This window comes from Apostichopus japonicus, chromosome 22 (assembly GCF_037975245.1).
Source record: "Apostichopus japonicus isolate 1M-3 chromosome 22, ASM3797524v1, whole genome shotgun sequence".
Classification (NCBI taxonomy): domain Eukaryota; kingdom Metazoa; phylum Echinodermata; class Holothuroidea; order Aspidochirotida; family Stichopodidae; genus Apostichopus; species Apostichopus japonicus.
Genome location: NC_092582.1, coordinates 22,737,369 through 22,750,906, shown reverse-complemented (window position 1 = coordinate 22,750,906; position 13,538 = coordinate 22,737,369). Strand labels below are relative to the sequence as shown.

General features: G+C 33.7%; 1 protein-coding gene across 2 annotated transcripts in view; it reads left to right on the top strand.

Annotated features, from left to right (window-relative positions):
• Positions 1 to 11,186, top strand: part of LOC139963417 (pre-B-cell leukemia transcription factor 1-like) — a 76,911-nt gene extending 65,725 nt beyond the window's left edge. For both annotated transcript variants that reach the window (XM_071964161.1, XM_071964160.1), the window contains one exon: positions 6,451 to 11,186. In XM_071964161.1, the coding sequence (XP_071820262.1) occupies positions 6,451 to 6,585 (135 nt within the window). In that variant the 3' untranslated portion in view covers positions 6,586 to 11,186. The remainder of the gene's footprint in view (positions 1 to 6,450) is intronic.
• The last annotated feature ends 2,352 nt before the right edge of the window (positions 11,187 to 13,538 follow it).

The following is a 13,538-nucleotide window of genomic DNA, read 5'->3' as shown; positions in this document are numbered from 1 at the left end:
CTGGGTAGGATGTTTTAATGGCAGGAAGGGAATTCTGAATTAATCTTGGGAATTTATTTGAGGATGTACCTTGCTGAAAGTTACATCATCTCTGCAGATGAGCCGGAAAAAAATAAAATATAAAGAAGGAAATTAAAGGTACATTCCAGTTTCCACATTCTATGGTCAAGAGATTAAGAACTTTGTAGAATACCTTCAAGAATAGGTTGATGGAGAGGGGGGGCGGGGGGGGGGGGAGAAAATGTGAGTCTAAAAGAAGACATCATCTCCAATTTAAGCAGGGCACTGAAGGGATGGGCTTTAGGGTTAGAAAATAGGTTTGATATGTTATCATTAGCAACATGAATTATCAGTGCTGGTTGCATGTCAATACCAATTTCAGTTCTCTTAGAAAATCACCATTTATGTGAAAGCTTTATCAGTCAAAGTGGCTGGTCTACTTAGTTTAGCACACAGTCAGATATATGTTAAGAGCAACACAAAATTTGAAAGAAATCATGACACTTTTTCGTGGTGTAACCTTACATGTATGTGAATAATGAATTTTAACTTTGCCATGAAGAATCGTATGTAGTATTAAATGTTGAATGTACAATTTTTTTCAAATGAAGCTATGAAAAGAATGTAATAGGGGTTGTTGTAAGATTAATAAAACTGGTTACTAACTTTAGCAGATCGATATAACCCTCTAGTTTGCTTTAAGGTAGCCTGACATTTAATATTTTGTGACATTTAATATTTTTAAAAACCCCAAATGGCACTTTGAAAAGTAGATGTGACCTATTCTTATATTTGATAAGACTGTTGAATGTCAACACATGAAATTTTTCCCAAGACATCCGGTAAACAATTCGTTAATGTTAATGAATAATGTTGTCATTTTAAGACGGTTTCAGAGAGCCAGTTTTCGGGGAAACCAGGTTTCTCTTTGATAAAAATTATTATGAAATTCACTTTCGTAAATTAAAGCTCATAATCAAACCAGTTTGACATTTTACAAGGTTGCAAAACTTCATTTAATTTGTCTTTTTTTTAACATTTAAATTTCAAGTTATGTTTAAATGTTAAAGCAATCATTTGATACCATCTTGATGTAATATGGTGATAAGGGTTATCTGAAGAGATCTACTGCTTTCGTCCAACAACATTGGTAAGTAGGATTGATAAAATTGGGCATTGTTTGCTATTGAAACAATGAAAATACTAAATTTGATTTTAATATTGAAACACCAAATATTGCTGTATTGGATTCAGCATGTTTTTTAGCTCAAGAATTAGAAAACCGATTGTAGCAACCAAGAGGGATTTCTTCGTAAAATAGAGGATTATCCAGCTTTTTTAGTATTAATTTATAAATAACTTGGAAAGAACTATGCCAAGCAACAAACCAACACAAGCTGCAATTGAACAGAGCGTAACATAAACTACAGCGTAATTAAAAGTTGCTCGATGTAGTCTTCAAAAAGACTGGCATCTGGGGAAATTAAGACAACCAAAACCAGCAGTCATTTTAATAAAATTGCGTCTTTACAAAACAGGCATAGGGAAGTTAAGGTAATCAAATTATTGTAAAGGTTTAAGCACATAAAAATGTCACTTAAATTGATATGAAAAATCATGAAATGTTTGTAATGTGCTGGCCTAAATAGCATCAGAAGAGAAGGGAATTATAAAAGATTTGCAGGAATAAATTTGTGACCTGTAAAAAATGAGGAAAAAAAGAAAGGAGGAATGGAATTAACAACAAAAAATTAGATTCAAGACAAATTTGGGGATTTTTATAAAATATTTTTGTAAGCTTACTTTATACCAAGTGATGTTGGGTTGCAAATTTTCAATCATTGGAGTCATGTGATGATAATTTTAAAACTACAATTTTTGCAATTGAATTTGTCACCATCCATTTTTACTCGAAAATGTAAATTAACGATTTGCTTTTAATTGCACAGGGAAGAATTAGGTTTTTGGAATTTAAGTAAAAGTTCCAGCATTGAAAAAGTGAACAATGAATCAGTATCTTAATATATGTGGGAGAGATTTTAATTCTTTCCTGGATTGGCATAAATGGTTTATAGCGCAGGATAAGAAACAGCCTGATATAAAGTTTTTGGATTTTATAGATTTGATATTCCTAAAGAGAATTGAAAGGACCATAGAATTATGCGAATTTTATTATGTGAGCTTTTTTCTTAATTTTGCAAAAAACTGACATATGTGTTTATTACTGCATTTTGCATTGGTTGGTAAACTCTCTGTCACTTCAGATCAAGTCGTACAAAAGTTCACACTTTTTTAAGTGGAGGTCCCTAAATACCTCAATATGGGAAATAAAAGGATGTAACCATTTAAAGATCCATAATTAGCCAGTTGTTAACGATGTAATCCAAACCATGCAAGCTAGAGGTCCCTAAATATCTCCATATGGGGAATATATGGATGTAGCCATTTGTAGATCTACTTTAAAAGTAGAAAGTTATTAAATGATTTAATCCAAGCCATACAAAGTTCACACTTAAACTGGAGGTCCCTAAATACCTCAACATGGGAAATAAATGGATGTAGCCATTGAAAGATACTGAAGGAGCAAGTTATTAATGATGTAATTTGAGCCATGCAAAGTTCACACTTCAACAAGAGGTCCCTTAATACCTCACCATGGGAAATAAATGGATGTTGCCATTTAAAGATCCATAATTAGCCAGTTATTAACGATGTAATCCAACTCCAAATGTTTCTGTTTGGTTTGTCATGTTTCTAGCAGCTTTTATAAGTGGAATGATTTTAATTTTACTGGTAATCTTGAAAATGGTTGCCTGCTTACAATGTAGACCGTGCAATTTTGTTGTTGGATGAAAGTAATAGTTAAGTTTGTTAGGTTTCTTGTCTAACATTCAATCAACAGATCTGTTCACACCAATTAATAAAGTTAATACCAAGGAAGGGCAGTTTTAAGGAAGTTCTTGGTAATGTCTCCAAGCTAAAACAAAAACAGTCATCGTCTTTCCACAAAGTACTAAAGGAAGGCGTTAAATCTCAAGTGTCCTGTTGTAGGGACATTAATTTGTAAATATGATAAGATTGCTCCTAAATTTAATATCTACGAAGATGAAAATCAGGAGGTAAAAACGGTAAAAGAATTGAATTAACCTGTTAGGATGTAACAGTGTGTGTACGCTGTACGCTGTAGCAGTGTGTGTTTCTGGTATATATATATATATATATATATATATATATATAACGAAAATCCACGTTTACTCCAAAAGAAAATATTATTAGAGAAAACCAGAGAAATAAGATATGACTCATAATTGACAAATAAGGAGTAAGTTTTTAGAAAATATATTGGAATTTTCGGTCCCCCTGGGACCTTCGCCAGCAATACTTGGCAGTCGAATTTCATTATTAATGATGTAATTTGAGCCATGCAAAGTTCACACTTCAACTAGAGGTCCCTTTTACAAGAATCAAGAAATTCCAATATATTTTCTAAAAACTTACTCCTTATTTGTCAATTATTAGTCATATCTTATTTCTCTGGTTTTCTCTAATAATATATATATATTTACTCTCATTGTTTCACTCTCATTGTTTAATATATATATATGATATATATATATATATATATATATATATATATATATATATATATATATATATATATATATATATATATATATATATATAATTTTGGTTACTTCATGGATGATTTTATACTTATTAATTGATTATTTGACCTTAAGATTTTTTTATCTAAGAGCTTTTTTGAAGTATTTATTAAGTATGGCCCAAGAAATAAATGAAATTTAGCTGATATATACAATTTGACATTTGATGAGGGGGGGGGGGGGGTGAAAATAGGTCCCTGCAATAAGGTTCACCATGGATTTCTTGTGCAGTATGTTTGCAAATGTTTAACTTTTTTATGGTGAAATGTTAAAAAAAAAATTTTTAAAAAAAAACAGTAAAATAAGGTGAGATATTTCATGGCATTAAAATGTCTAAGGTCAAAGAAGAGGACAATAGCCTGTTCTGTTTTCAGCTTTTGTGATATATTTTTCTTATCCTCATTTAAAGGGATTATGGTAGGAACAATTTTATACAAAACTTGAACTTAATTGTTCAGGTTAGCTTCTTTTTTTTTTCTTTTTTTTTTGTGGTGACAGTATTTTTATTTATTTATGAATTTTTATAAAATTTTAAGGGACAAAATGAATCCTTGAAGAAGTAATGTTATCATATTTTGAAGGTTATATTTTAATATCTGGGTGTATTTTCTGGTTTTCTATATATGTAAATTTGTACATGAATACATTTGTAATATACCTATCAAAATATTTTCCCCCTTATTGTTTTTTGTTGTTGCATTTTTTGATATATTTATATGTCAAGGGAAATATTTTTTTGAGTACCTTTCAAATATATTCTTAAAGAAAGAAGATAAGTCTTTCCCTATTAAAGTTAAAATTCTGCTTAATATTGTTAGATTCAATTCAGTTTATTAATTTATCAAAATAAGTGGTGCATTTCAAATAACATTGGTGAGAAAAAAGAGTATATAAATTAAGAGAATTCATATTAATAATGATTGAAAACAATAACATATGTAAGAGATAATACAGATATTTAAATTCTCGCTCTTTGAAAAGAGACCGAAGAGGAATTTTCAGAAACACTCTTGCAAATTCTGGCTACCTAAAAATAGGAAGAAAGGTGAAGGGAGTAGGGGGGGGGGGGGAGAGGGGTAGGTGGCATTTGCCAGTAGATAAAAATAAGAAAGGCACTGGCAATTTTCTGCCAGTCGATATTAAGAACTTGAGCATATTGGTGAGTATGTTAACAGTGGTCAATCAAAGAAAGAATCGGCATGATTTCTGTACCTTAGATAGATTAGCTCTTGTGTTACTACTCTTTCTTAATCAGCACATATTACTGGGCTACTCTCCAATGCCCTATACAGTATTAACTGATGTATGCTGTAATTCCTTTTTTGTTAGCAATTGGCTAAAAAATGGTGAAATTCTCTAGGCCTTGGTTTATACTGTAAGTGGTGTTCAAACATGTTTGCATGCAATTTTTACTTCTCATGTGGCAAGTCGTTAGGTGTTCGTCATTGCTGCTGGTCAACATTTCATTTCATCCTTTCGGAAATGGGTAAGTGGAAGAAAGCCTTCCCCCCTCTCCTCCCCCACCCCCTTCCCCCACCCCAAATAAAACTGAATGCTTCCAGTTGTCTTCATCGTTCCATATCAAACCATTTACAATAACAACTAGATGCATTTGGAGAAAAGTCTTCTCCCATCCTCCAAACATGTCCATTTTGCTTTTAGGTCATAACCAACATGCATGTATGCTATTATGTGTTTTCCATTTCTGGTTTATTGTTTTAGTGTTTTTTTCGGTCTACTAGTCGAGTGCCTTCATTTTGTTGCTATGGCAAAAAATCCATTCATTAATTTTTTTTGTTTTTTTAGTGTTTTTGTTTTGCATTATCTGTTAAGTATTACTAGATATCTAATTAGGTCATGGGAAGGATGCAAGCAGGGGTTGAAGGAAAATAATGGGGGGAGTGGGGGTATGGGAGAGGGAGGTAGGGGTGTGGGAGGGAGGAAGGGAGGGCGAGGGGAGTTAAAAAACTAGTTTGAAAGATGTAGGAAAATATTACACATATTACAAGTCATCTGGGTTGAAGATACATACATAACGACTTGTTAAAAAAAAGAAAAAAATATGTAGGGAATGTTGAGTCACAATTGGGTTGAAACTTATCTGTTGGTGGAGGAATAAATAACTGATGACTAATAGGTGTGGGATGGGCAAGGTGGGGAACTTGAGGTTTTTCGAAAAGCAGTTCAGGGGGAGGGAAGACAAAAAGTTTTCAATGTTTACAAAATTTCTTGTTAAATGACGTTGATCAATCATGATCCCCCCCCCCCAAAAAAAAATGGAAAAAATCTATTTGAGTTGTTCTTCAAACTCTTAAGCTTAAAAACTCATATTTGTTCCAAATTTTCGTCGCTAAAAACTTCAAACTTTGATCTGGAGAAATGTTTTTGAAACAGAATTTAATGGTCAAAAGAGAAATTGATTCAATATTACCAAAAAAAAAAAGAATATTTATTTTGGCTTTGATGCAAATGTGCAAGTGACAACTACTTGCTAATAGCTCTGGGCAATTTTGGATGGGTGTAGGTAGAAATTGACCTCAACAAGAGACTGCAATTTCATAAATTTGTTTTAAGAAAGAAAAAAAAATGCAAGCCTAGTTATTATATCATAACATTATAAAAAGAAAAATTAAAAAAAAAAATTCTGAGAATATATTTATATATATATAATTTTTTGATAATGTTTTGATTGAAAATATATATATATATATATATGTATTTATGTAATTTTTTTATGTTTTGATTGAATATATATATATATATTATTTTTTGATTATCATAACAGGAGACCGGAAACACAGAGCGATTGAATAGCGGCAGTGACACGCACAGCCAACACAACTCTCCCCCGGGGGAGTCCGAACGGAGCGCCAGCGGTCATAGCAACGAAGAAGGTGGCAGCAATTGGTCCAACGTCTAGAGGGCGGTCTTCAGTTATTACTCTTTTTAACTACTGTATATGAAAAGAATGTGTTTTTGAAGTGACTGGAATTTGGAATATATTTCATAGGATGGTCTTCTTGAGATACAAAGAAAAGGGCTAGGCTTGTTAGGATATCTTTGAAGATCTTCGACAAGTTTTCTTTGCTAGCTTTATTAAAACATTTATACAGTCTGCTGTCTTCAGTTACCATGGAGATAGAGTGATTTCTGTCTTGGATTTGGAAGGGGAAAAAAACAAAAAAAGACAGACTAAAATTGTGACGCATAGACCATCCTGTATTTCTTAACGAGTTAAAACAAATGAATCGTTTGTTTTACCTTGAGAAATATTTCAAAAAAAATAAAAACATTTTTGGAAGTAAAAAAGTGCATGTTAGTATTTAAGTTATGGTGTGGATATGTTTCTAGTTTTGAAAATTTCAAAAAAAATAAAAGGTGTAATTTTAGACTTTCTGTGAATACTTTTGAGCCATGAAAGTTACCAAAGGGTTTCAAAATAAGTTATTTATTACAACAGTTCATGAATAATTCATGAATAGAAGAGTAACCAATTCTGTGTTTTTTGTTGTTGTTAATATTTAAAGATAAAACCATAGTGGGGAGTGAAGTTGTATTGAATTTCCTCCCTTTTTCTCTTTATGTTAATACAGGTTATTGAATATTCATTTTATGACACTGAAATTTAATATTCATGAAACAGGTTATGGAATACTCCGGTGTGAGTGAGACTGCAAAGAGATTCATTTGTAACTGAGGTTGCTGACATAGATTGTTGAATATTCATTTTATGGGTGAGATTTGTTAATGACAAACATTGAATATGTATTACCTTCCTTATTGAATATTTATGAGTGCAAATTGCAGACAGTGCTAGTACTTAGTCTTAATTCTTCCATCTTGTACCTATGCGTCTGCTTTTAGACAGAGAAAAGTTGTTTTGGAGTTTGAGGTACCTTCATTTGTTCCGAACTGGCAGACGTTGCCAAAGAACCATGAAGAAATAGTCTTGTAATATCCTTTTAATTGGTAAGATTCTTCCAACTTAATTAGCTTCAAATTTTAGACAAATAATGCAGGTGTCAGAATTATTCATATTAAGAAAGTACAAATGAATCCATCAGAATGGAGTTCCTACAAACAAACATACTTTTCAATGCAAGTTTGAGTGAAGAATAAAACACAATCATTAGGAAGAGTTAAGGAAAATTATGTTGTAATGAATATTCATTGGAAAGAACAAAGGCCAATTCAGACAGGAAAGTTTATTTAAAAAAAAATCATTTCCTTTCAAGGAATGTTCTTTGAGTGGGTGGACAGTGGGCAGATGGGAAGGGGTGGGGGGGGGGGGAATAAGCCACCATTCAGAAGTATGGAAAAGTCAAAGCATACATCCCTCATTTAAATAGAGCTTGTTTTGAAGCTACTTCAAATGTTCTACGCTTAATATCGACAAATGGTGTGGAAGAAGCTTTTAGACATTCTTGAAACCGTATTTTAATGTTTTTTGTGCCAAAATGTGTAACAGGACTTCCATGTAGTTTAAGTGCTCCCTGGTGATTTAATGCCACTTCTTTGTTATTGTGTTTTTTGCTATATATTTATTTCGTTGTGTTCCTCTTGTAGCCTAAAAGGTATGGTCGTAGGTTTCTCTCCTGGCCGACCAGTGCCGTATGACACCATCGAATGGTTATAGTTAGCACCGCTCCTTGACCAGTGCCATATGACACCATCCAGTGGTCAAAGTTAGCACCTCTCCTTGACCAGTGCCATGTGACACCATCCAATGGTTATAGTTAGCACCTCTCCTTGACCAGTGCCATATGACACCATCCAATGGTCAAAGTTAGCACCTCTCCTTGACCAGTGCCATATGACAGCATCCAATGGTTATAGTTAGCACCTCTCCTGGACCAGTGCCATATGACACCATCCAATGGTTATAGTTAGCACCTCTCCTTGACCAGTGCCATATGACACCATGGAATGGTTCTCGATAACTCTCGTTGATATTCTGCGGTATTACGCCATGGAATGGTTTCAGGTGGCTGTCATTGACCGGTGCTGCTGTATAACACCATTGAATGGGTGTTAGATAGCCTGTCTTGTTGATGACTGGGTGCTACATTACACCACAAATGGAACATAATGTAACTTCCATCTTGCCATGAAAATATCCAAAGAGTGGAATACTTCAGACAGGCATTCCTGTCTGAAGTTAGCTGTTTAATAAAGATAATCCTGTTACATCTGAAATAAAGAAAGGATGGAATGGTGGTTGAATGGACGCCGGGAAAGGGGAGGGTTGGGTGGGATGGAAGTAGTGCTGCATGTGGAATGAGTGGAGGACCAGGGGTGGTAATAGGGCCGCACACAGCATAATTTACAGCAAATAGAATATTATTTTCGTAGTTCCTTCAACTTTCTCGAGTGCAATCATTGTGTGGTTTTCATCTCAGCATGTATTCACCTTAGAACCGTATTCAGGAAATTGTAAAAAAATGAAATGGGCTTTAAATCACAAATTATTGGTATGCTGCTAAACATTGGTGTTTCTGGGAAAGCGTTGCCAAACGGTTACACTGGTTACATTGGTGTTTCTCAAAGAGTTTTGCCAACTGATAATGAGAATTAAAATAATCATTTGTTTTAATACCTAAAAATACATAGAAAATGGGCAGTATATCATTTACCACAGTTTGTGGATAATTTTCCAAAACTTAACAAAAGAATGGAATACCTGATCAAAAATAGCCAAATCTGAACATTTCAAAACCAGATGACAATATATTTTCCAGGTTGCCGTGACAACCAGGAATACTGTAATGACTCTTCAAATTCATATGATTTCAAGGTGGACTAAAAGTTCTCTGTTATGGTTTTTTTTTTGAAAACTTTTCTTTTGAATTTTAGTAGAAATATTGGTATTATTTTGACCATGGTGCTTTTTAAACTTTATTTGCCTATAATAACTCTTTTTAATATTTAATTTTTATCATTTTTTTTTTTTTTTTTAGTTTTGTGTAGTGCTTTGGTTATTATTAGTATTATTATTATTATTATCATCATTATTAATTATTCCTTTTTTCCCTCTTTTTCTTACCAGGAGTATTTTCTGAGAAAATAGGCCTTTTTCCTATGTTGTCGTTTCGTTTTCAGTATTCTTTTCGTAAGTGTTGTAAATAAGCATGTGTAATTTTTTAAAGTTATGTAGACAAGAAGCCAAAATAAATGTATGGTATGTTTGGGTGCATACTGCACAATGGTATAGTGTTCAGGTGAATAGTTTATGAAATATTGATACTATTCTATTGCTGTAGGATAAAAAATATGTTAAAAGAGAAGTCCCCTTAAATCAGCAAATTTGATTTACTCAAAGACAAATTTGTTCTTTTCCCCCCAAAAAAGAAAGAAAAAAAACAAGCTGCATCTCACAATTTTGGAAAAAACTCAGATTTAGATTATAATAAATATACCCTGGGTGTGGTTGCCCGCACGGCAGATGTAACTTCTGCTCATTCAAATAATAGAGCAATAATGGTAGCCTGCCAAGCAGGCTAGCAGTGTGTCACACGATAGCAAGCTGTTTATTAAACACAACACTGTTTTTCTTGTTGTTGTTGTATAGTCCTATGTTATGATTTGCATGATGTGGTGTTACAAACCATTCCAAATAAATAGGTTAATTAATTAGTTAATGACCTAAATATATCGATTGTCAAGATCTATAAGATCCCTTGATTATTCTATTGCTTAGATAAGTTATAAGTAATGGCTGAAGCCTACTGAGGCATTGTCATGGGTCACATGGTAATGAAGTCTTGATGTAAGGGGGTTGGGGCTGAGAGTGGTGGAGCAAAGTCATTTGCTTTCATTCTGACCAGGTGACCTATCCTGGATGACTGCCCTTATAAAATGACCACATTTTCCCTAAAAACTGAGGTATTTTGTTCTGTAACTGAATTTAATTGGAGAATCTATAAGTACTGGTGTAATAATAATAATAATAATAATAATAATAATTTAACAACCTCATTGGTCAGAACCTCGGTGTGTTATTAGGTGGGTAGGGAAAGGAAGGGGTGGTTTGGGAGTTGGTTAGAGGGGGGGGGGGGTAATGGTTGGATTAATACTCAGAAAAATCTGAGAGACTGCTTCCCCAATTTGGAAGGTGTGATTGGAAATGGAAATGGGTGGGGTAATGGTTATGGTCTTGGTAGAAATCCTATTTCAAAATGTTTGAAAGTTTGGAATATTCTAGTTTTTTTACGCTATTTTGGTGTTAATTAATTAATAATAAATCATCCATAATGTCATGCTATTGTTCTAAGTAATTGAATAGGCCAAGAGAATGGAGGTCCCAGAGGTGAAAGCATAATTTTGTCGATTGGGAGGGGTCTGTTTTTGGTTGTTTCTAAATGCCATGAAATGTAATTTTTTTTGTAAGTGGGGGCCCAGAGTTTTTCTTTTTGAATTTTTTTTTTGCTATTCCCTACACTACCTCCATTATGTTTGGCATGTACATAGGCAACGGAACTAGAATAAAAAAATAAAAAAAACTTTTGAGGTAACATACAACAATTTTACCAATATTGTCTTCTTTTTGTGTTGCATCCCCCCTCCCTCATCCCCCTTATATTATGCTTAAAAGCAAAAACCGGGGATGTCCCCACCAAATCCATTCTGTACCAACCCATGGTACCAACCCATAGCCGAATTTAAAATATTAAAATAATATTGAAATTGTCAGGAATTGTTCCTATTATTGTGGAACTAACCAAAGTGCGTTTTCTTGGGCATGTTTTCAGTTGACTCATCAGTATTTTTTATGGATGGGTGTGGAAGATGATGGCATCGGTCGATGGAAAATGGTTCAGTCATGGGATTTTTTGTATTCAGTTCGAGGAAAAATTAGCGCACCTCTCTGGCGTGTACTCTCCCATTCTCAACCGAACACAAAAATTCAAGAGTATTTGTTAGCACAACCCTGTGGTTAGACATAAATTAATAGTCTAACCATGTCTTTTCTGGTTTTGACTGATCCCCAGACCACTCTTTAAAGGAGTGGGCATCAATGAACACACTGCTTCCACCCTTTACCTTCATCACTAAAACCCAGCAGAGACTTTTATCTTGAAGGAGAAAATGCTGATTCCACACTTTTAGTCGAAAACCCAATCTCGATATCTCGTCCCAAACTGACTGACGATATGGTTGATCAAATTGATCCATGTTGTAACTTTCGGACTGGCTTAACCATTGATTCTTCCTGTGAGTGGATCACAGTGGGTGGACTGTGATGTCATCACGGTAAGTGTTCTTTAAAAGTTGTATCCAATTGTAACCTTCCAGCTGGATTTATTCTTGAAATATGATTAATCAGGAATTTTTTATTAAAGCTGTCAATGTTCTCTGTGGGTTAAGAATTTCACCAAATGCACTTTCAAGCTCAATTGCTATGACATCATCATTCACTTTGTTGTTGCCAGATGCATTAAACAAACAACTTACAATATTTGAAAAAATTGATAGCTTTACATTTGAATACAAAATGATCTGACAATGTGGTTTTGACCTAGAGATGTACACAATTTCTAACCTTTTTTTTTGAAAATCAATCAACTCCAGAGTGATCCCGTTAAGTTTTTTCCTAATTCAATTGTTTTTTCAGCAGTGCACCTTATTGTCTAATTTTGCAGGTTGCTACTGCAATTAGGAAGAATTAACACAATATTTGCATTAAAGGGTTGGACTTGAGGCACAAAATTTTAATATATATAATAACGCTATTAAAAAACATATATAAAAAACACTATTGTCAGTCCAGGCTGTGTTTCTAAATAATTGTTGACCCTTTAAACATCGAGTAAATAAAGCGACTGGATCTCTTAGTCTAACACACACGCCATTAGGTCAGTTTTTCAGACGACACGCAAACCTCAATGGGAAAACAGTATCAGCCTCAGATAACATGTTTACAATGCATTACAACATTTGTCAACTGCAAATTTTGTTGAATGTTACCCATGGGTGCTGTTATTCATATGATGTAGAGCATATGGTCAATTCCGTGGTGACTCGCGTGACATTTTTACTAAAATTCCTCTCTATTTGATATCATTAAACAAATAAAGAAATTACCTGGGAGAAAAGCATTCAAGTGAAGGTACGCCTCAATGCTTACAACAGTAGGGAATTTTTTTTTATACCTCAAGTATTGGGGGTGAAATTGGCGAAAAAACTAAACGTAACTCGCGTGACAGTTACTATTAGCAAAAATCACAATGAACACACAAATGTTCGATTTCTTATGTCTTATTAAAATGTTTCCAATAACTGTTTATAATCATACCGATGTTGAAAAACACCTCTACCTCAATTGCTATGTAACTTTGAAAATATGTTGTAACGCATGAAAAAAACGATGAAGATGTATTGTGACTCGCGTGACAAGAAAACGTGACTCGCGTGACGAGTTCACTTTTCGGATAATTCTAGACCAAATGCAGTAGTGAATCAAAGGTTTAAATCTTGCATAGTGAAATATATCATTCATTGGTCTAGAAAGTTTCCAAAAGGAACTTCCCTTGGGAATGTCCAGATGATATTAATGTCATGACTGCAGACAGTAGGTAATATACTGTACGGGTAGTACAGTTGTTCAAGCAATATATCTTGCCAATTAATATTTATAACAATATTATTCACTGTTGCACTTCTTGGCTTCCAGCTGGCAAGGGCTTGCAAGTGTTGCACTGAGAGGACATGTACAGTAATATTTGAGAAGATACATTCGCTCATAGGATTTTGAGAATGATTGTGCAGTTAACCTTAAGGTTGTCAAGTCATAGCACATTGCATTGCCAGATACTAATATAGATAATGTTTTTGTATATTACTAAAAAATCAATGACACATGCTAACTTTCCAAAT